This window comes from Lepus europaeus, chromosome 14 (assembly GCF_033115175.1).
Source record: "Lepus europaeus isolate LE1 chromosome 14, mLepTim1.pri, whole genome shotgun sequence".
NCBI lineage: Eukaryota > Metazoa > Chordata > Mammalia > Lagomorpha > Leporidae > Lepus > Lepus europaeus.
The window spans coordinates 67,881,081-67,903,835 of record NC_084840.1 but is presented as its reverse complement, the minus strand read 5'-3'; the positions used below and the strand labels follow the sequence as shown (position 1 = coordinate 67,903,835).

Here is a 22,755-nt window from a genome sequence, read left to right as displayed (position 1 = left end):
CTGTGACGTCATCATGCCCTCCTTACGCCTTTCATAAAAGGTCAATGTGCCATACGTTGTTCTCAGTTGCAGAAGATCTGTCATGACAGGAAATTAGTAGGTAGTGGGTTTATCAGGAGACAAACCCAAACCTCAGCTTGTCCTGAGTTCCAAGGCATTCATTCCAGCAACTGAATGAAATAAACCGACTTCACACACTGAAATTATATGTCAACTATCTTTATTAATCTTGTTGTAACCCCAGATAATTTTCCTTGAAACAATACTATTTGACTTTTACTGTTTTTACTTCCATCACCACACCCTCATTGCACTGCAGAATTAACTGGATGCAATTAAGTACCTGAGCCATGGTTTGTGATTTTGTTAACGAGTGATGGCACAGATGACACCATCACAGGGAAGGGTTTTCTTCTGACACCTGGTTTTGTTTTGGGTTCCTGTTGGAGAGTTTTAGCGAAGGGTTGTTTCAAAGGTTGATGCGTTCCCCTTTCACAAGTCGACTTCGAAACATCCAAACATCCTGGAAATAAGGCCAAACAGAAGGAGTTTATGGAACACTTCATTTGCCTATTCACCATCTACATAAGGTTAAATAAGGGGAACAAACTTCCCCATGATTGCTACTGTTCTGAGGGACAGGCGCCATCGCTCACTTGGTTAATTCTCCACCTGTGTTGCTGGCATCCCATGTGGGTACCGGGTTCTAGTCCCAGTTGCTCCTCTTCCAACCCAGCTCTCTACTGTGTCCCAAGTGCTTGGGCCCCTGCACCCGTATGGGAGACCAGGAGGAAGCACCTGGCTCCTGGCTTTGGATTGGCGTACTCCGGCTGTAGCAGCCATTTGGGGAGTGAACCAATGGGAAAGGAAGACCTTTCTCTCTGTCTCACTCTCTCTCACGTCTAACTCGATCTGTCAAATAAATTTTAAAGCAAAACAAAACAAAACAAAAAACATGTTCTGTGACTCCAATTAATCTAATATCTGAAATAGTGCTAACCACACTAAGTCAGTGGGGCCCCAAATTGCCAGCCCTGGTGGATGTGGTGCACCTGCTAACTGCAGGGATGTCTTGTGACATCACTACTTCCCGAAGAGTTTCCTCTGCACTTTCCTGCTGACCTTTATGCCAACTGCATGAGTCATCTAGAATACTCTACTCCTGATTATATCCTAACAGGGAAAACTGGCGTCTTGGGTTACTGATTTGTTTGTTGCTTATTTTCCTTTGTTTTTTGATGACACAATTTAGACCTCCTTGTTCATTATTTATTTCTGGGCAAAAGGGAGGGTGGAAAGAATGATTTTAGAATTAGACCTCGAATTCTTATGTTGCGTAGGGAACTTGCACCAACCACTGGGACTCATGTTCTCCTACCCAGCATGGAGCCGTGCTGACTGCTCTCTCCTCCTTTGGCTGTGGGAGAGGAAAGTAGGAGAATGGACATGAACGTGCTCTGATACCTCACAAAGAATTCTAGAGCAGATCACAACAATTAGTACCGCCAGCTCAGTACGCCTGAGGAACGATGACCTACTCGATAACTCAGTTAAATAGAGGAGGTATTTATTCAGCATAGCCTTGCTGAACGTCAAACATAGGTGCAGCTGGACCTCATCATATCTGCAGGGGACTGGTTCCAGGACCCCCAGGGAATACCAACATCTGAGGCTGCTCCAGACCCTCATCTGAGTATCAAGTAGTATAAAACCGGAATCTCACCTGTGCACATCCTCCTGCCTACTTCAAGTCATCTTTAGAGTCTTCATAATATTAGTACAAAGGCAATGCTATGTAAACAGTTGTTCTGGATCATTCAGGGACCAATGACACAGATAATTTGTCTGCTGGTCACCAGTAGCTTTGACTGTCTGCTCATTAATAAGGAACAAGTCTACGTATTCAGGACAAATAGAATATTTTTTCAGAAGTTTCCGCTTGTCTTTTATACTTTGGAAGATTGATTCCTCAGACGCAGAACTTGCAATTAAGAATTAAGCAGAGCTGACTGCATAGTGTGTTTATCCTACATTAAAATTCAGGGTGTCAGACAGAAGTCCCAGTGGACAGATTAGGTTGTCTGTGTGAGGCATTTTAAGTACTGAACAAAAGGCAAGGGACTGATTTCAAAGGAAAAATGCCCAGCCAAGGCCTTGTCAGCTGGGGTCACACCTGCAGGTAATGAAGGAAGAAGAAGATTCTCACACTGGGAACTACTTCAGAAGGTGACTGCAACGGCTGGTGGCTGCCACTGGCACACATGCCCTCCAGCACACTCAGCAGCCCAGAGTCCCTGTGATAGCCCGTCTCCCTTGGAAGCATTTGGGACTGCACTTGTCATTATCTATTACAAATTAAATAACAAGATCAGCTAAAATGCGCATATTACAGGAACTAAGGTCACCACGTTTGCTTATTTGCCTTGACTGGTAATCCATCTACTGGTCTTCAGCAGAATATCCACTGGCTAAAAATAATGATTTAGGAGTGATGCGTGTCCACTTAGAAAGCACATGCAGCACTGTTTCATGGCCCTACTCAATAAATGTTCCTGATCTTTATCCCTGCTATATGCAAGCTATGCCTCTCCTAAAACCCCAGAGGCAAGTTTACCAAAAGGAACATGTGCTTGGGCATTGCTCTCTGGCAGCCTCACTGGCTTTGCTAATGGCCAAACGTGCGATCTGTGGTGATACAGGAGGCCTGTGATGGCCATCCCGAACTTGGACCTGCCCTGGTCTGCCTTCAGAAGGTAGCGTTCTGTGCTTCATTTTGTCTCACCGAAATCTGCTTCCTGCTTTTGTTCTGGTCTGTGCTGTGTGCAACAGGTCTGACCTCACACTGTGGGACCTCCCCAAGACACAGAGCGACAGCTGCAGGTGCCCGGGTCCCCAGCAGGGGGGAAGCAGGTGCAGCCGGAAAGGCCACTGCCACTCTCAGTGCGGCTCCACAGTGCATTCTGCACCTCCCAGAATTAAACTGGGTGGGAGAACCGTGAAGCATCGGAAGACACACCTGGCACCTGTACCTTATTCTTCACAAGCCTACCTTGAAGTCCACGGTACCCTCAGAGCCCAGGAATTTATCCGCCATTCCTGAAACTTCCTTCGCAATGTTTTCTTGGCTGGTGCCCTCCACATCAATGTAGTGGCAGTTGGCACTGGCGTAATGGCAGGAAATTGCCTGTGGAGATTGTGAAATTGAGAAACACATCGCATTGCTGCCAGCAACCAACAGGGCAGGGAGGCCTTCTCTTACCCAGCCAATTATTTCCCTCAGCATTGGATTGCTACACTGGAAGCCTGCTCCATGGGACACAAAATCAGTCTCTCTGTAGCTCAGCTCCTTCCCTCTCCCAGGACCCCAGTTAAAGGCTAACTGAAAATTTACAAATGGTTTTTAGCCAGGTGTGATACCTGAGGCAGCTGAGCTGATCTTTTTATTTTTTTTTTTAATGTTTTTTAAAAGGAGTAGATGGGGGGCTTGTGCTGTGGCATAGTGAACTAAGCCTTTGCCTGCAGCACCGGCATCCCATATGGGCATGGTTCATGTCCTGGCTGCTCCACTTCTGATCCAGCTCTCTGCTATGGCCTGGGAAGGTGGTAGAAGATGGCCTAATTACTTGGTCCCCTAGACCCATGTGGGAGACTTGGAAGAAACTCCTGGCTCCTGGCTTCAGATCAGCCCAGCTCTGGCCATTGCAGCCAATTGGGGAATGAACCAGCAGATGGAAGACCTCTCTCTCTCTGCCTGTTGCCGTAACTCTGCCTCTCAAATAAATAAATAAAAACTTTTAAAAAAATAAAATGAAAGGTGTAGATGGGGGAAGTAGGGGAGGCAGACACCTGTACCCCATATCAGAGTTCAACTTCAAGGGAGGCTGCTCCACTTTCAATCCAGCTCCCTGGCAATGTGCCTGGGAATGCACTTGGGTCCTTGCCCCACAGAGACTTCCAAATTCTGGGTTCAGCCTGGCCCAGCTCTAGTTATTGCAGCCATTTGAGGAGTGAACCAGTGGATCAAAGATTCTCTCTCTCTCTCTCTCTCTCTCTCTCTCTGTCACGCTACCTTTTAAATAAAAAATAAATCTTTAAGAAAAGAAAAGGTATAGAGGGGACAGGAAACACAATCTCCTAGGTGAGAGAACTTTGCCATGGGATTTTCCTAACACGTGGCTCTCCACAAGCCCTACAAAGCAAGATATCCCAAGTAGCCCGTCATTTCTTAGTTACAAGGCTAGTCCCCCTGCCAAATTTGGGAGGGTTATTATTCCAAAGGCAAGCATGAAAACTGAAGACACCATGGATAGAAAACCCACGCCCACCTCCTCTCAAATCAGAGGGAACACTTCAAGGCCAAGGCTGCTGATTCCTTCAAGGCAAAGGTTTAACTTATATGGTTCTTCCCATTCTAGAAAAACTTATAAACAGACCTAAATGGCAAAGCAATGTTAAAACTCACTGTCTTTGCCACAGGTCAGATATCTTAAGGTGACTGCACCTTGCAGGAGGACTTACTACTTTGCACAACACATGGAGCTTCCAGAGAGTGGAGTGACAAACTCCATTTCCTTAGGTGAGCCCCCCTGTAGCCACAGCAGAGTCGCAGGCATAGGCAAACACGTGTGCGTGGCATTCACATTGTTATGTCATGATGATTGATATTTTTCTGGGGCATTAAGGCCACTGAAAACATCCTGGAGGAACACTGCACAGGCCATGTAGTAAAACCCACAGCGGCATTTGCATAACTGTCCCTGCACCTCCTCGCTCCTGTGGCTCAGAGGGCTGTGCGAGTGCAGAGGCCAATCCCATCCTCTATTCAAAATTCTGGCATTGTTGCACAGGATGCGCTGTTTGTGTTCGTTGTGACTTGGGAAAAATGTTAGGGACCTTGACTGCTGAGGTTTTTTTGGAATCCTCTTAGTTATCTTTTAAGGTTTTTTTTGTTTGTTTGTTTTTGTTTTTGTTTTTTGAGAGGTCAAGTTACAGAGACAGAGAGAGACAGAAAGATCCTTCATTGGCTGGCTCACTCCCCAAATGGCCACAATGGCCAGAGTTGGGCCAGGTCAAAGCCAGGTGCTTCATCCAGGTCTCCCATGTGGGTGGAGGGACCCAAGAACTTGGGCCATCTTCCACTGCTTTCCCAGCCATAGCAGAGAGCTGGATTGGAAGAGGAGCAGCTGGGACACAAACCAGCACCCATATGTAATGCCTGCACTGCAAGCGGAGGCTTAGCCTACTACACCACAGGGCTGGCCTCATCCCCTTAAATTTTGCCCCTGGGGAGGCTGCCTCAACTTGCCTCAGCCTAATCTGGGCCCTGCTGAGCCAGGGGGAAAAAATGAATGGATGGAACATGAAATGTGACCCCTGACCTTTGGCCTCAGAGAGGCTTCAGGGATTGGTGGGAACAGCACGATGAACTGGAAAGCCCCACTGGGCCCCAAAGGAGCTCCAGTATTGGGTGTGGACAGCATGTTATCCTGGGAGAATGTGCACCCATGGGACTGTCAGTCTGTGAGATCAAGAAGTCAACCATCAGGGATGTGTGAGGATCGTCATTCACTTTTAAATGCAAGCAATGAAATTAAAACCTTCTAAGGCCAAGGGATTAAAAACAGATATAAATATATATGGCTGCTGTTCATTTTGGCTTCAGGGCAATCAATTCAGAATCAATAAGAGCCAAAAAGGCACAAGGCCCACAAATTTATTTCCTGGTAAACGAATTGGACTAAAGTCCAGTGTAGTTAAAACTCACAGATCCTTCACATTTGCATATATCTTAAAATTTCTGTTTCTAACTCATCATCTCTGAGAGCCACAGCAACAAGAACGCATACCTTCCGGAAGCCTTGGGTTCTGTTGTGCCCGGATCCATGGATGAGCAAAGGATGAAAGAAAACTGTGTCCCCCTTCTCCATCACAAGGTGCACACGGGCGTTGTTCTTCTCGTAGTCCTGGATCCCATGGTACATTATGTTAACTCCTCCCTGCAACACACAAGAGAAGACACAGCTAAACGCGAGGGTGCAGCAGCATCAGTAAAAACTTGTTCAACGGCTCACCACAGAAGCACAGGCACTCTCTGTTCTTCCAAGAGAAAGAGACATCTGAATCAGAGTCTTGAAAAAGTTTCCAGGGGCAGCACTGTGGTACATGGGTTAAGCTTTTGCCTATAGAGCTGGCATCCCATGTGGGCGCCAGTTCGAGTCCTGGCTGCTCCACTTCCAATTCAGCTCCCTGCTAATGTGTCTGGGAAGGCAACAGAAGATGGCCCAAGTGCCTGGGTGCCTGCATCAATGTGGGAGACCAGGAAGTAGCTCCTGGCTTTAGCTTGGCCCAACCCCAGCCCTTGGGAGGGAACCAGCAGATGGAAGCACTCTCTCACTCTCTCTCACTCTCTCTCGCTCTCTCTCGCTCTCTCTCTCTCTATGAATCTCTGCCTTTCAAATAAATAAAAGAATATTTTTTAAAAAGAAAAGAAAGTAAGAAAAAAGTTTCCATATGCAAAAGCCTCTTGGGTGTCTGAAAAGCCATGTGTTGGTATTAAAATCTTTGAAATTTCACGACTGAGTCAAACAGGAAGCCTCAGATGGGCTTTGCCTTTTGGACCAGTACAGGGGCGACCCTTCTCCGGCCTCCTCCTGACCCTGCCAGCTGACTCTGTCACAGTCTTTGCCAGCAGTGTCCTCTCCCAGAGCTCACGAACATTCTTCTCCATTACTCGGGCACGTCTCTGAGAAGCCAGTCCTTCTCCCGAAATAGGGGCAGGGTGGAAATGCTCAGTTTGTACTTTATTTATTTTTTTGCCCAAAAGCATTTATGTCACATCCAGAGTAAGAGAAAAACAAAAAGAATAAATTTGGTGTTTGCTTAAAACTGTTTCCAAAGCAAGTGATTGCTTTAGGTAATGGGTTACATCTTTATTGCAGAACACAAGTGAGACGCATGGGAAGCTTGCAAGCCTCAGGGTGTGGTTTGGCTTGGCTGTTCAGATGCCCACACCCCACATCAGGGGCCGGAGTTCCATACCCGCCTCCAGCTTCCTACTAACGCCCACCCTGGGAGGCAGCAGGTGATGGGTCAAGTACTTGGGTTCCTGGGGCCGGCGCTATGGCACAGTGGGTTAAAGCCTTGGCCTGAAGCGCCTGAACCGGCATCCCATATGGGCACCGGTTCTAGTCCCAGCTGCTCCTCTTCTGACCAGCTCTCTGCTATGGCCTGGGAAAGCAGTAGAAGATGGCCCAAGTCCTTGGGCCCCTGCACCCACGTGAGAGACCCAGAAGAAGCTCCTGGCTCCAGACTTCGGATCGGCACAGCTTTGGCCGTTGCTGCCATCGGGGAGTGAACCAGTGGGTGGAAGACCACTCTCTCTCAGTCTCTACCTCTCTCTGTAACTCTGTCTTTCAAATAAATAAAAATATCTTTAAAAATAAATAAAATAATAACCTGTAAGCTCCTATGTTTTAAGAAAGTACTTGGGTTCCTGCCACCCACGTGGGTACCTGGCCTGAGCTCCCAGCTCCTTGGTCTCTGCACTGCGGGTATCTGGGGAGCGTGAACCTGTAGATGGGAGTGCATGCATGTGCTGTGTTTGTCTCTGAAAGAAATAGGAGGAAGGAACAAAGGGAGGGAGGGAGGGAGGCAGAGAGCGAGGGAAAGAGAGGGAGGAAGGAAGGAAGGGAGAGAGGAAAGACAGACAGCAAGAAAGACAATAAAGTTTACAGTGTGGGAGTTTATATGGGTCATTGGAGACAGGGAGGCAGGAGCACCCATTTCCCTTCCCAAGGGATCCCAAATCCCCTCTGTCTACGCCCACTTCCCTGCTGCAGAGTGGTGAACCTGTGACCCAGGCTCAGCAAGTCAGACTCCCAGCCCCGCAGCTGCCACCACTCTGAGCCCCGGCAGAGGGGCACAGCCCCAGCCTGGCCCTGGAGTCCTTCAGACATTCCCTCCGGCCTAAGGCAACCAGAGCCTCTCCTGCTACTTACTTGCACTAACTCTCACTGAAACTGGAACTTCATGGATGATCTCACAATTTCAAGTTTTTCTAACGGGATCCAGACTCAGATATTTGCACATAACACTAATCATCCATGCAAGCATTCTAACTATCGGAGACGAACGTTCACAAGGGTCTTCACTTCTGAAGACCCACAACCCCCACGTCCTGCTCAGCCGCAGGTGCTCTTCCAGCCCAAGCATCCCTCAGGCCTTCCCAACCTCCTCATCTCACACCTCAAATGCTCATGGTCTCCTTTCTGGTTCCTCTGGCTCTGGACTCCCACAGCTCCAGTGCATCCTGGGCCAGAGCGTCAGCCTATTCTTCCTCAAGGACCGATCTGATGCCGCCACTCATTGGCTTAAAGGAGCTTAACAGTTCCCCAGCATCTACAGCTGAACGGATGCACAAGGCATGGGACAGCCATGCAATGGAAGACGACTCAGCAACGGGGAGGCTTCCCAAAATGACCACGCTGGGTGGACGCACCCAGATCAAAAGCGGAAAAAGTGTGCTGCACAGGATGACATTTCGGTCATGTTTACAAAGCGCTAGCTCATCAGCATGAACAGAAAATAACTCAGTGTTTACCTGTGATTAGGAGAGCTTATCTCGATTGTGGTGGGGATTGCACAGGGCTATGTGTGTGTGTGAAAGTGATCATGTTATACACTCAAAATATGCTCCGTTTGGGGCAAAGTTGATGACTGGGAAACCCACATCCCACATCAGAGTCCCTGGTTTGAGTCCTGGTTCCTAGGCTTCTGGACCCAGCTTCTTGCTGACGCACAGCCTGCGACACAGAGGTGTCAAGTATTGGGTCCCTGCCACCTACGGGGGAGACTCGGCCCAGTCCTGGCTGTTGTGATCATTTGGGGAGTGAACCTGCAGATGCAAGAGCTCGCTCGCACACTCTCTCTCTCTCTGTAGCTCCCCTTTAACCCAGGCCTCTCTGCTCGGGGCCGTTCTCCCCCGTCCAGTCCTCCGCAGAGCCCCGCTGTCCCCTAAGTTGCAGCACACGATCCCATCCTCTTCTCTGCTCTCAGAGCCATCGGTCAGCGAGAAGACTCGGGGCCACGTACCACCCACATCCAGGACTGAAGTGCTTATGACTTCCTCTGCGATTAGGCCGTGCCATCTCGGGCCCTCCGCAGCACCTGCTCAAGTCCCCACCTGGGCCGGTTTTCAAACACAGTTCAAAGGACAGCTACACTGGGTGTTTTGCCTGACATCCTGCAACTGGCGCTGATTGCATTTGTAAGTCTCGGGACAGCGCTTGGCTAACAAAGGCAGTGCCCTCTCCCCTGTCCACTCTTTATGGATGCTGAGTGAAATTTAAAACAGGGAACGAGATTTGGCTCCCAGACAGACCTACCTCCCACTGTGGGTAGTCGTGTGGCTTCAGGGGGCCTTTGTGGGTGCCGGGGAGCACCACCAGACAACCGTTGTTCCGGTCAATGTGCTCCATCGCAGTCCAAGCACAAACAATGAGATTGCTGGGCCGGAAGGGGAAATAGTGCAGATCCTGGTGCAAGGGATGACGGGACGTCTTCTTGCCTGAAAGAGAACCTGCTGTTAAAAGATGTTCAAGGGGCAGACAAGAGGCCCCATGGTCAAGACACTGGTTAGGACACTTGCAGCCCAATTCAGATGCCTGGGTGTGATAGTCAGTGCTGGCTCCTAACTCCGGTTTCTTGCCATTCTGCACCCTGGAGGCAGTGGGTGATGATGTTTCAAGTACCTTAGTTCCTACCACCCAGGAACTCCTGGATTGAGTTCCTGGCCCAGCCCCAGGCATTGCAAGTATCTGGGGAGTGAACCAGAAGATGGGCTCTTTCTTGTGCAAGTTCTCTCTCTCTCTCTTTATTCTCAGGTATTTTTTAAAAAATTTTAAATAAATAATCAAATTAAATCAAATATCTTAAAAAGACATTTGTCCAAGTCTCAGAATTCCTTATCCTTTGCCTGGAACACCAGAAAAATGACCTATCCCCCAGGAAATGAAACAACACTATAGAAAAATCAACCTCGAGAGAGAAGCAACCAACTGGATGTCCAATCAACATGGGGAGGGGCCAGCACTGTGGTGTAGTGGGTAAAGTTGCCACCTGCACTGCCACATCCCATATGGGTGGCAGTTTCAGTCCTGGCTGCTCCACTTCCAATCCAACTCTCTGCAATGGCCTGAGAAAGCAGCTTACAATGGCCCAAGTCCTTGGGCCCCTGCACTTGCGTGGGAGACCCAGAAGAAGCTCCTGGCTTTGGATCGGCCCAGCTTTGGTCATTGTGGCCATTTGGGGAGTGAATCAAGCACTGCAAAACTGGGAGCAAAGCCAATCTGAAGCCAGAAGGCTAGAAGTTCTACACCACCAAGGTCAGAACATCAACCTCACATATTTTAATTGAACAATTTTTTTCTTGCTTCTCCTTAATAAGAAGAGTCCTGGAGCCATCCTGGTGGCACCACTGGTTAAGTACCACCTACAATGCTGGCATCCTTTATGAGCACTGGTTCGAGACCTGGCTGCTCCACTTCCAATCCAGCTCCCTTCTGATGTACCTGGGAAGGCAGCAGAAGACGGCCCAAGTGCTTGGGCCCCTGCCACCCATCAGGGGAGACTCAGAGGGAGCTCCAGGATCCTAGCTTCAGCTTGGTCCAGTGCTGGCTATTAGGGGTCATCTGGGGAGTAAACCAGCAGATGGAAGATCTCTGTCTATAACTCTGCCTTTCAAATAAATAAATAAATCTAAAATAATAAGAGAAGAGTTCTTTACCAACATCTGGAGGTTTGTTAATCAGCATTGTGTGCATGGCCATAATATTGGGTCCGGTGAAGCACTCCACATATTTCAAGATCTAAGAAAAAAAGGGGGCAGGGTGAGGAACAAAGTTTCATAGGCAATCAGAAGTACAGGCCAGTGGCACCAAGGCCAACTGCTCTATGACAGGCAAGATGGTAACAGTCAGTATTCCCCAACACTGTGAACAAAGCATGGGGGAAATCCAGAAACTGGGCCAGCGCCATGGCTCAACAGGCTAACCCTCTGCCTAGCAGCGCCGGCACACTGGGTTCTAGTCCCAGTCGGGGTGCCAGATTCTGTCCCGGTTGCCCCTATTCCAGTCCAGCTCTCTGCTATGGCCAGGGAGTGCAGTGGAGGATGGCCCAAGTGCTTGGGCCCTGCACCCCATGGGAGACCAGGAGAAGCACCTGGCTCCTGGCTTCGGATCAGCGCAGTGCGCCAGCCACAGCGCACTGGCCACGGTGGCCATTAAGGGTGAACCAACGACAAAAGGGGAAGACATTTCTCTCTGTCTCTCTCTCTCACTGTCTACTCTACCTGTCAAAAAATAAAATCAAATGAAAAATCCAGAAACTGGATATCACTCTAAATCTACAACCTTTTGGATTAGGCAGGCTTGTCTGAGTAGCTGGGACTATAACCTGTTTCTATTCTACAAGAAAGGGATGCGTTTCTGTAAGGTATCAGCCAAGAAGGCCAGGGCCAGCCCTTCTGCCACCCAGAGCCACAGACAGTTGCCCAGGGAGAAACGGTTTCCTTTTTCTTCTTGGAGACCGTGCACAGGAACAACCCAGTGTAAGTGGGCCCGAGGGGAGCATCTGGCCCGGCAGCTGGGTTTGAGTCCCAGCTCTGCGCCCAACTCCAGCTCCCTGCTCGTGCACACGCTGGGAGGGAGCAGCTGATGGCTCAGTCATTGGGTTCTTGCCACCCACGTGGGAGACCTGGATTGAGTTCCAGTGCCCACCTTTGGCAGGCCCAGCCCGGGACCCTTATGGGCATCTGTGGAGTGGAGCCATGAGTGGGAGATTTCTCCATCAGTCTACCTCTCAGGCAGTGAGAGAAGAAAGGAAGAGCCCAGCAGGATTCGCTGCTGTCAGGAGTGGCCAGGTCAGAGCAGGGCAGCGGCTCAGACTGTGCCCTCCCTCCACGTCTTCACAGAGGCAGGAAGCAGGCCCAGTCACAGGAAGCGGGAGTGCAGCAGTGGACAAGGAAAGCAGGTCCTGTGCCTGTGCAGTTGGCGGTCACGTGGGAATCAAGATGCTGACTCGACCATGACCTGGGAGCATTGTGAGGGCACGGCCAAGGGTGAGCTGCACCGAGAGCACCTGACAAGGAGCAGGTATCGGTCCCGGGCTCTGGGAGTGGGGGTGCTGCGCCACACAGGGACCCAGCCACAGACTCCCAACTGAATGCCCATGACACATCGGTCCGTCTAAGCCTTACACGATGCCTGAAAATTCACAGCCGTCTTTCACAAGAATCTCTGAAGATGAAAGTCCTGCATGGATAAACCCAAGACTCAGAAGTCAGATCAGGGAAGAAGACGGCATTCAAGCGTGGCCCGGGTCTGATGCCAAAACAGGAGGCAGGGCCCGCTGCCTCCTTACAGCCTGATCTCTGCTAGGTCGGGAATGTTGGCAACTGCAGCCTGAAACACTTGAAATGTACAAACAGCCCGAGAGGCAGGCCTCACAGATCCGTCTACACCAAGCCTGGGACTGTGGGCCTTCGCCTGGGCTCTGCTCTATAAACCCCTACCACTGAGAGCCATCCCCACCATCACTGCTGTCCTCTGTACTGTTCTTTAGCCAGTCACTTCGCTCATTACATCAGCTTCCTTCTAAATCTTATCCTGATTACTAACTTCCTAAAAATCGTTGAGTTCAATGTGCCGGTGATGTTTCCCAACACATGGGGAGAGAAGTAACCATTCACGTAATGCGTACCTCCTGAAGGCAATACAGGAACTGCCAATATTCACCCAAGAAATCTGAAAGTCACAGCAGCGTTTCGCCAACCACAAGTTGTCACCCACCATCCCACAGCCTAGTTCCATCTCCAGCACAGGACTGCACGGACAGTCCAGGGGGCTGCTTCCCCTCTGGTCCTCTGTCTGGGGACCTGGACGTGACAGCACAGGTGGCATCCCTGACAGCCCACCTCTGGGTACCAAGCTCTCTAACAGGACCTGGTTATAATTTCTATACTCCCTGGGAAGCCTCCTGCAAAGCCGTTCCAAACAAATGGCTCAGAAACTAAGACCCTGGTATACAGCAGTTTGAAAGTTACCAGGTGGCTCCAAGCAGAGGGATATGGGAAGATGAGAGGGACCCACTGTAAGTGAAAAACACAAGGTGACAGCCAGGAGGTTCCTGATCCCCGACACAGGCGGGAGATGTACAAGTGAGAGAATCCTGACACACACACTCAACAGGGAGCAAGGTCCCGGGAGTTGGGGTCACTCCTTTTTGCTTCATTTTTTGTGTACTGCTAAGATCTTTTCTGTAAATACGGTTCACTCTTAAAGAATAATACTCTTGGCCGGCACCATGGCTCTCTTGGCTAACCCTTGCCTGTGGCACCGGTAACCCCAGTTCTAGTCCCAGTAGGGTCACCGGATACTGTCCCAGTTGCTCCTCTTCCAGTCCAGCTCTCTGCTCTGGCCCAGGAGTGCAGTGAAGGATGGCCTAAGTGCTGGGGCACTGCACCCACATGGGAGACCAGGAGAAGCACCTGGCTCCTGGCTTCAGATCGGTGCAACACGCTGGCCGCAGTGGCCATTTGGGGGTGAACCAATGGAAGGAAGACCTTTCTCTCTGTCTCTCCATCTCTCACTGTCTAACTCTGCCTGTCAAAAAAAAAAAAAAGAATAATTCTCTTTTTCAAAAACACAGAAATCTAATTTTTCAAACAAACGCATCCTGGGGCCAGTGCTGTGGCGAAGTGGGTAAAGCTGCCGCCTGCAGCGTCAGCATCCGATATGGGTGCCAGGTCAAGTCCAGCTGCTCCACGTCCAATCCAGCTCTCTGCTGTGGCCTGGGAAAGCAGTAGAAGATGGCCCAAGTCCTTGGGCCCCTGCACCACGTGGGAGACCCAGAAGAAGCTCCTGGCTCCTGGCTTCAGATCGGCATAGCTCCAGCTGTTGCGGCTATTTGGGGAAGGAACCAGCAGATGGAAGACCTCTCTCTCTCTCCCTCTCTCTTTCTGTAACTTTTATCTCGCAAGTAAATATATTTAAAAAAAAAAAAAGAAAAGAAAACATACATGAGTTTCCGAATCACAGCCTCAGTAACTTCACGCCCGTTGTCTTGGAAGGGCTGTGTCCCGTTCACCCAGACTCTGTTCCTTCTCAACAGAGCATGGCTCCTCAAGGCTGCCATCCCTGGCACTGCGGGTAGGGTCATTCTCTGGGGAGGGGGCTGCTCTGGCTGTCGGCACTGTAGCATGGCTGAGCCCCGCTACTGCAGCATCTCCGGCTCCCACCCAGGAGAAACCACCACGTGCCAACCAAAAACCGCCAAATACCCACTGGGGGCCCAAAGCACCTCCAGCTGCGGACGACAGTACTTAGAGCCACATGCAGGAAGGGGGCAGAGGGCAGCAGATCTGGGGCCAGGGGTGCAGGCTCCCAGCCCGGCGATGCTGCACACAAGCCCGGCGCACAGAGCCTCTGACCTCGGGCAGGGTGCAGTATCTGAAGAGCTCCTCGTCTTCCTGGAAGTTCTGGACCTTGGTAATCGATTTCTCACTCAGGTTATGCTCCGTTTTCACAACGGCCACATCTTTCATCACCATTAAGCCCGGTGGTCTCACTTCCTTTCTGCAGATTCTTTCAAACTCACTCCTAGGAAAATAAATTTGCATACGGTGTCATGAAGGCAGGCCCCCAGCACCTGCCCGGCCCCACCCTGCCGGAGGGACCCATAGACCCAAGTGGCGGGTTTCCCTGCACAACAGAATAGTCCCGGCGACAGGGAGGGGACATGGCCACCTCAGATGTGCCGGCCTCCTTACTGCCAGGCAGGGATCACCCTACCACAATGAAAACATTGCTCAGCTTGGCAAACCTGCAGGGAAACAGTTTTGTGGTTTTGGTTGCGCAGTAAAAATGATGGCCAACACGCCAGTCACGTTCACCGCGTGCCAGGCCCCACTTGCTATGTTTTCCTTACTTGTCACCATACTTAGTCTTAGCCGCTGGGATGGTGGCACTGTCCCGATGGCCATTGTACAGATGAAATGTAGCAGGGAGGGGACACGGAGTCGCGGAAGCCTAGGCAGACGGCCCCTGGACGCGGCCATCAGTCTAGCCCAGAGCTCATACCCACCTCCTAACAAAGCGAATCACTGCAAACACGGGTCAGGAAGAGGCGGGTCTTAACTCGGGTCCTCCTGCCACAGAACACACAGTTCATAACGAACAAGCAGTCCTACTGTACCTGAAGCGCTGAATGTCAGCATCCGACACCAGATGCTTAACGACCAGGTACCCGTTTTCTTCATAAAATTTTCTCTGTTCCAGGCTTAGAACATTATTATCCAGAGTATACCTAAAGAAGAAAAGATTTCCATAATATCCTTATAATGATAAGAAAACAACGTGTACCAAGAACCTAAGAAATATTCATACTCTACTCTCCAATCTGTTATTTCTGTTCCTAACTGTAAGGAACTAATCTAAAACAACCTAAAAACCATTAACTATGATTAACCCCCCCAAAAACTGCATTAATAGAAGAAAAATTAACCAACATTATGAGTGTACTTCAAAAAGTTTGAGGGTAATAGAGTAAAAATATAAGTTTATTGAGTTACAAATAATTTTTTTGAAATCTATGCATAGTATTTTCACAGTCTAGATTTTCCACAGACTTTTTGAACACCCCCGTATATCCACTCAATAGATTACGACTCCAGCATTAAAAATAAAGGGCATGGGGCCAGTGCTGTGGTGTAGCAGGTTAAGGCTCTGACTGTGGTGCCGGTATCCCATATGGATGCCAGTTGGAGACCCAGCTGCTCCACCTCCAATCCAGCTCTCTGCTGTGCACTGGGAAAGCAGTGGAAAATGGCCCAAGTCCTTGGGCCCCTGCACAACCCAAGTGGGAGATCCAGAGGGATCTCCTGGCTTTGGATTGGCACAGCTCCGGCCATTGTGGCCAACTGGGAACTGGGGAGTGAACCAGTGGATGGAACACCTCTCTCTCTCTCTCTCTCTCTGCCTCTCCTTCTCTCTGTGTGTAACTCTTTCAAATAAGTAAATATTAAGATAAAATGAAAATACATCAATAAAAACTTAGGAAAAAGGTTTAAAACCTGCTAAAAATATATCAAAAATAATTTTTGAGTGAGTGCCTTTCAGTAATGGAATTATAGATTTGTATATAAGATTTTTGATATAATGAATATATGTGGTTTTTCAGATGGGAAACAATTCAATACACTTTTAATTTTTTAGTTGGTGCATTCTTAGAAGTAATCAAAGTGACAACATCCAAATAAGTGCACAGCATGTCCACAAACTCAAGCTACATAACCCACTCCTTGACATGAGCCCTACTGCTCTATAACACAGCAGGGTAACTGGACTCTAGAACAATTAATTATGCGCTTGAAACCACATAGAGCAGAAGAAATGGTATCTGAGGAGGTAGAAAACTACCCCTATTTGATCATTTTACATGCATACATGTCTCAAATTACAATATCATATCCCGTAAATAAGTATAAATCTTAACCAGCAATTTAAAAATTGGAATTGTTGCTAATAGTACATATTACAAGCAGAATATTTATGAAGGTCAAAGCTTTCCCTATCAAAGGTGACTTAAGATACGCCAGAGATGCTAGCTAGCTAATATGTCAATCTAACTACAAGCTAATTTAAATGTAATATATATCCTGCCTGCGTTATTAGTTATGTAGTTTCTGATACTGTTCCTTCCTTCTGAAATTTACATATAGAAAATTAAAGTCAACACGTGAACCATTTTCCCCAACTTTACTGATTAGAACTAGTTCTGGGGGACCGGTGCTGTGGTATAGGAGGTGAAGCATCTGCCTGTGACACCAGCATCCCATATAGGCACCGGTTCGAATACCAGCAGCTCCAATTCCAAACCAGCTGCCTACTGATGGCCTGGTGAAGTAGTAGCAGAAGATGGCCCAAGTGCTTGGGCCCCAGAAACCTCTTGGGAGACTTGGAGAAGCTCCTGGCTCCTGGCTTCGGATTGGCACAGGTCTTGCTGTTGTGGTCAATTGGGGAGTGAACCAATGGATGGAATACCTCTCTCTCTCTCTCTCTCTCTCCCTCTCTCTCTCTCTCTCTCTCTCCTTGTCTCTCTGTGTAACTCTTTCAAATAAAATAAATCTTTTTACAAAAATAAAAAAAATCACAGTTAGCTCTACTTACTGGAATTGCTGAGGCTGGAAACTGGCAGGGGAAGCTGTCCCTGAAGTGGGGTGGGCGACCTAGGACGTGAATTAAGGCAAATAAAATAACACTGAGGAGCCAGCCGTTCCAAGAAATAACCCTCCGTGCTAGTTCAGTTCTCACGAGAAAGGCATCTTCCTGAACAGACGCGGCTAAGGCCCTTTGGCCTCTATCACCTCATTTCATCTTCACAAGGACCCTAGAGGTGGCTGGAAGATGGAGCACTCTGTTATTACTCCTGCTGTGCACAGCAGGAATCCTGCATGGGGGAGACTCAGCACGGGGCCAGGGTCACTAGGAGGGACCCACACTCCACAGCTGCCATGGGCTTTAGTCCACAGAACTGCTCCTTCCTCCAAACTGCTGAACAACTAAGAATCTCCAAGGTGCAACTCCAGAAGGAGAGGGGCATGTGTTGTTCACACAAGCTTTTCAATTTAGTGGGACTTCAGTCCAAGCTATTAAAAAAAAAAAAAAACTGTAAAATAAACAAGGACTCCAACAGCAGTAGGGTCTACACAGCTGAGTATAAATTTAGGTATCTTGAAGAGATTCTTTAAGATTTATTTTTTATTTATTTGAAATATAGAGTTAGAGAGAGGGTAAAAACAGAGAGAGACAGAGAGAGAGAAAGTCTTCCATGCACTGGTTCATTCCCCAAATGGCTGTAACAGCTAGAGCTGGGCGGATTCAAAGCCAGGAGCCAGGAGCTTCCTCTAGGTCTCCCATATGGGTACAGGGGCCTGAACATTTGGGCTGTCTTCTGCTGCTTTCCCAGGCACACTAGCAGGGAGCTGCATCAGGAGTGGAGCAGTCGGGACTTGAACCAGTGCCCATATGGGATGCCGGAGCTGCAGTTCGGCACTTTAACCCACTGTGCCACAATGCCGGCCCCTGAAAATTCTTTTTGTAAGCTCTCTTTCCTGGTTACACATCAGTGACGTAGTATCTCGTGCTGTTTTTTTCTCATTATTTCTGTAGTCTGAAGAGCTTTTTTTTTTTTTTTTTTTTTTTTTTTTGACAGGCAGAGTGGACAGTGAGAGAGAGACAGAGAGAAAGGTCTTCCTTTTGCCGTTGGTTCACCCTCCAATGGCCACCGCGGTAGGCGCGCTGCGGCCAGCGCACCGCGCTGATCCGATGGCAGGAGCCAGGTGCTTCTCCTGGTCTCCCATGCGGGTGCAGGGCCCAAGCACTTGGGCCATCCTCCACTGCACTCCCTGGCCACAGCAGAGAGCTGGCCTGGAAGAGGGGCAACCAGGACAGGATCGGTGCCCCGACCGGGACTAGAACCCGGTGTGCCGGCGCCGCAAGGCAGAGGATTAGCCTAGTGAGCCACGGCGCCGGCCTGAAGAGCTTTTTTCAGATTGTCACTTGTCATCACAATCTTCAATAATGTCTTCATAGCATGTGGTGACAATGCCATACTCCAGGAGCGAGGCAAGTCAGAGTCAGAATTATTAACTACCGTCTGTTTACACTGAGGCACAGGGGCTCACAGGATATTAAATTTCGGTCAACAACTCTCAGTAAAACATTGTGAACACAGCCAGACTTCAGCCTCCCCTCTTCCTGCATCGTGGTTGCTTTTTGGCTGTTGCTCCTGGAGCACTACTTAATGATGTGCAAATGTTTCCTCTATAAATTCAGTGGCAACGGGCTGGTGCTGTGGTGCAGCGGGTTAAGCCACTGCATGCAACAGCAGCATCCGGTATCACAGTGCCTGGTCAAGAGTCCTGGCTGCTCCACTTACAATCCAGCTCCATGCTGATGAGCTTGGGAGGGCAGTAGAAGATGGCCCAAATGCTTGGGCCCCTGCACCCACATGGGACACCCAGATGGAGTTCCTAACTCCTGGCTTCAGCCCAGCCCAGCCCAGCCCAGATATGGCTATTGTGGCCATTTAGGAAAAGAACCAGCAGATGAAAGACATCTCTCTCTCTCTCTCTCTCTCACTCTCTCTCTCTCTTTGTCTCTCCCTCTCTCCCTCCCTCCCCCCCCCCCTCTCTCTCTCTCTGTCACTTTCTTTTTCAAATAAATAAATCCTTTAAAAAAATAGTTGAAGGGCCGGCACTGTGGCGTAGTGGGTAAAGCTACCACCTGCAATACTGGCATCCCATACGGGTGCCAGTTTGAGTCCCAGCTGCTCCTCTTCTGATCCAGCTCTCTGCTATGGCCTGGGAAAGCAGTAGAAGATGGTCCTGTGCTTGAGCCCTGCACCTGCGTGAGAGACCCCAAAGATGCTCCTGGCTCCTGGCTTCAGATTGGTGCAGCTCCAGCTGTTGCGGCCATCTGGGGAGTGAACCAGTGGATGGAAGACCTCTCTCTCTCTGCCTCTGTAACTCTGCCTTTCAAATAAATAAATAAACCTTTTAAAAACCACATTAAAAATCATAAAGAAAATGTCTTCCATTACATTCTCTATAATCTTAAAATATCACCTTTGCAGCCTCATTTTATATCTGTCCTCTTATATCTCTTAAAACCAAATACACTATCCTTTGTTTAATTTTTGAAAAACACTTTCTCAATTTGGGGGCTTATCCCTTTGCCCAGCATCCTTCCTTCTTCGACTCCCACAGGTTTCCAATATTCTGCTTGTATTGAATGCATGGGCTTATGGTCCATCCCTGGGATGGCAAGTAACATAGCAGTTAAAGCTGCCAACTGAGATGCCGGCATCCCATATATGTGCCCGTTCAAGTCCCAGCTGCTCCACTTCTGATCCAGCTCCCTGCCAATCGCCTGGGAAAAAACAGTGGAAGATGGCCCAAGTGCTTGAGCCCCTGCCACCCACATAGAAGACCCAGCCTGGCCCAGCCCTGGTCATTGCAACCATCTGGGGGCATGAACCAGAGGACAGAAGTGCACTCTCTCTTTCAAATAAGTAAATAAATCTTTAAAAAAAAAAAAAAACCACATTATGTTTTCAACTTCCAATGATCACTCCTCGTTCCACAATCAACATTACTTTAGAAACAGTTAACACTGGGGAGAGCGCTCTGGGCTTTAGCACCGTCTTCTTGGAAACCTCAGCGCCATGAGGGCCAAGTGGGGGAAGAAGCGAATGCCAGGCGGAAGCGCAGAAGAAGAAAGATGAACCACACATCCGAGTACGCTGCTGGCTGTGTGCCCGTGGGGGCCAAAGGAGCAGAAGTAAGAAGTGCCGGACCCTGGGACGCCGGAACATGTTTCGCTACAAGCTGTCAGACTGCCTGCTCCCAGCTACAACCTGTCTTCAAAGGATCTGGAACTTCATCACCAATGGATCGCCAAAACCACCTGTGAGACCCACTTTGCTGACACCAAAACTGTCCTTGACGGCCTTTGCCCTGGGCCTGTGACATTCTGGACTAGTTCTGTTCTCCACTGTGGCCAAGGATAACCCGGATTCAGTAAGCTATTTCTTCTGCTGTCTTAGCCAAGGAATTGAAAACAAGAAAAAAAAAAAAAAAAAAAAAATCACTGGGGAGCAACACAGAGTTCCCAGGCACCCACGTAAGAGTAAACCACTCATTCACTGGAAGTCTAAGCCAGGGCTGTCCCACAAGCCACCAGCCATATTGGAGCAAAGAAATCCCTCCCCTGCCATATTTCAAATGCTCACTAGCCACATGAGACAGGTAGTTACCAGACTGGACAGTGCACGGACAGAACGGTTCCAACACTGCAGAGAGCTGTACTGCTGAGCACTGTTCCAGGAGTCACCGGTGAAAACACCAGGCTCTAACCTCCATCCCCCAACACCAAACCTGGCATGATCGGATCAGCAAATTTTAAAAAGTGGTGAGAGAACAGACCGGGGAATCTTAGCTCTGGTCCCACGCAGATCTAGTCGCAGTGTTATCACCAGGTCTCAATCTGCAGCTTGCATCGGAATCTGGGCCCCACCCCCACACTCTGATTTCCTAGGTTTGAGTTGAGCCCTAGAATCTGCATTTCTAACAGGTCCCTGGTGATGCTGGGCCTTCTGGCCCAGGGACCGCACTTTGGCCAGCTCTGCTTTAGTTAAAGGAGCTTCCTTGAGGTTTTACTCTCTCCTAGCCTGTCAAGTGGGACTGCAACATCTCCTCCGGCCTCCTGACTATTTTGTGGACAGAACCTTACATTTGCCGAATTTCTGATACACGGCTGCTCGGGAACTCAGCAGGGAGAGCAATGGCCAAGGCAAAAGAAACAGCTGTGATCAAGGTCAGGGCCGCTCAGAGTCTCAATGCAAGGAACAGGAGTGAAGCAGGTCGCTCACTCAGAGAAACATCCCAGGCCGTTTTCCAGTGGGTTACCAAGAGGACCAGCATGCACGATTCAACCTGTCTTTGAGCCAAACTAAGCTTATCTTTTAATTCCATTTGCCACGACCTGTGGAAGGACCTGCGCATGCTCTGGATGAGAACACTTAACCCGAGCAGGCACCTGGCCTCGGGCCTCATCCAGAGACATGTATCCGGATCCACAGCCACCCAACATCAGCAGGGCACCGAGTCCTGGGCGTGGCTTCTGAAGCTGCACAATGAGGAGGCAGGTTCAAAGTACCAAGTCCCTTGGCAGGGCACGGTGTCAAAGTCCCGCGGGGGGTCCCAGAGCGCACCTCCCCTCCCCCGCCCCAAAGAAGGAATGAAAGCAGCGCTGGCTCCACCGGGACAGGCAGCCCAGGGCAGCGCCCCGCCAAGCGCTGGTGCCCCCTGGGTGGGTGGGTGGGGGGCCGTCCCTAACACCGGCCTGCCTGCCAGCTCACCCCGCGATTCGCATTTGTGTCTAGGGCTCTGGGCGGCCGCAGGGAAAATGGCAAAGCCCTCTTCCGGATCAGCTCCCCAGACCCCAGAGCAAGAAACCAAGCCCCTAAGGGCGCGCACACGATGGAGCGGAGCCACAGCGGCCACCGAGGCCCGCCAGGGCCACCCGCGTCTCGGAACACGGCCTCCTCCCCGCTGCCCGGCTCGCCCTGGGCGAAAAGTGACCCTAGCGGGAACGAGCGCACGGAGGACATCGCCCCGGGCCCGGGCCCCAGCGGCGCACACAGGCGCAAGGATATGATGGCCGCGGCCGAGGGGTGGCCGAGGTGTCCCAGCACGATCCTCAGGCGGGCGCCTGCGCGCAGCTGATCCATGGCGGCGGAGCAGAGAACCCCAAGGCCCCGGACTTAACTCTGCAGGCGGCCCCGGAGGCGGGGCGGCCCCGCCCAAGACCGGGGCGTGGACGCGCGTGGAGCTAGGGATCCCGGGCAGCGCCGCCCTGGCGTGGGCCGGCCGGGCCACCCGGCTGCGGGGACGTCCTCCCGGCGACCAGGGGGGGTCCTCCCGGCAGCACCCAGGCTTGGGGGTCCAGGGACTGGACGGAGGCCCTCCAGTGACCCGTGGCTGAGCGGAGAAGGGACCCAATCCGTTTAACCCCACGTGGCTCTCCTTCCACTAACTGCAGAGCGCACGCAAATTCAAAGGTTCACCAGTGCAAGTCACACGCCTGAGCCCTTCGGCCTGTGATCCCTCCTCCCCCAGAGCCCCCGAGGTAGCAGAAG

The 22,755-nt window shown here is 50.2% G+C and overlaps 1 protein-coding gene across 2 annotated transcripts; it reads right to left on the bottom strand.

Moving 5' to 3' along the window:
- Window positions 1–203: 203 nt before the first annotated feature.
- On the bottom strand, window positions 204–22,399 carry LOC133773541 (phytanoyl-CoA dioxygenase, peroxisomal-like). 2 transcript variants are annotated; one of them, XM_062210884.1, is made up of 10 exons: window positions 22,279–22,399; window positions 18,706–18,711; window positions 17,223–17,281; window positions 15,250–15,360; window positions 14,486–14,654; window positions 10,784–10,865; window positions 9,384–9,565; window positions 5,847–5,996; window positions 3,050–3,184; window positions 204–523 (listed from the first exon to the last, which is right to left on the bottom strand). In XM_062210884.1, the coding sequence occupies exons 1-10, from the start codon at window positions 22,345–22,347 to the stop codon at window positions 470–472; spliced, it is 1,017 nt and encodes a 338-aa protein (XP_062066868.1). In that variant the 5' UTR covers window positions 22,348–22,399; the 3' UTR covers window positions 204–469. The 2 variants fall into 2 exon arrangements, with proteins under 2 accessions (XP_062066868.1, XP_062066867.1); XM_062210883.1 differs by lacking the exons at window positions 18,706–18,711; window positions 22,279–22,399 and adding an exon at window positions 19,341–19,370.
- Between the last annotated feature and the right edge of the window lie 356 nt (window positions 22,400–22,755).

What these genes read in the sequence shown, in the direction of transcription:
- LOC133773541 (XM_062210884.1), bottom strand. Translation starts at nt 22,347, where the DNA reads ATGGATCAGCTGCGCGCAGGCGCCCGCCTGAGGATCGTGCTGGGACAC. An exon ending in TTCCAGCCTCAGCAATTCCA is followed by an intron (nt 15,361 to 17,222) that starts GTAAGTAGAGCT and finishes TTTCTTCTTTAG; the next exon opens with GTATACTCTGGATAATAATG. An exon ending in GCTGACATTCAGCGCTTCAG is followed by an intron (nt 14,655 to 15,249) that starts GTACAGTAGGAC and finishes TTATTTTCCTAG; the next exon opens with GAGTGAGTTTGAAAGAATCT.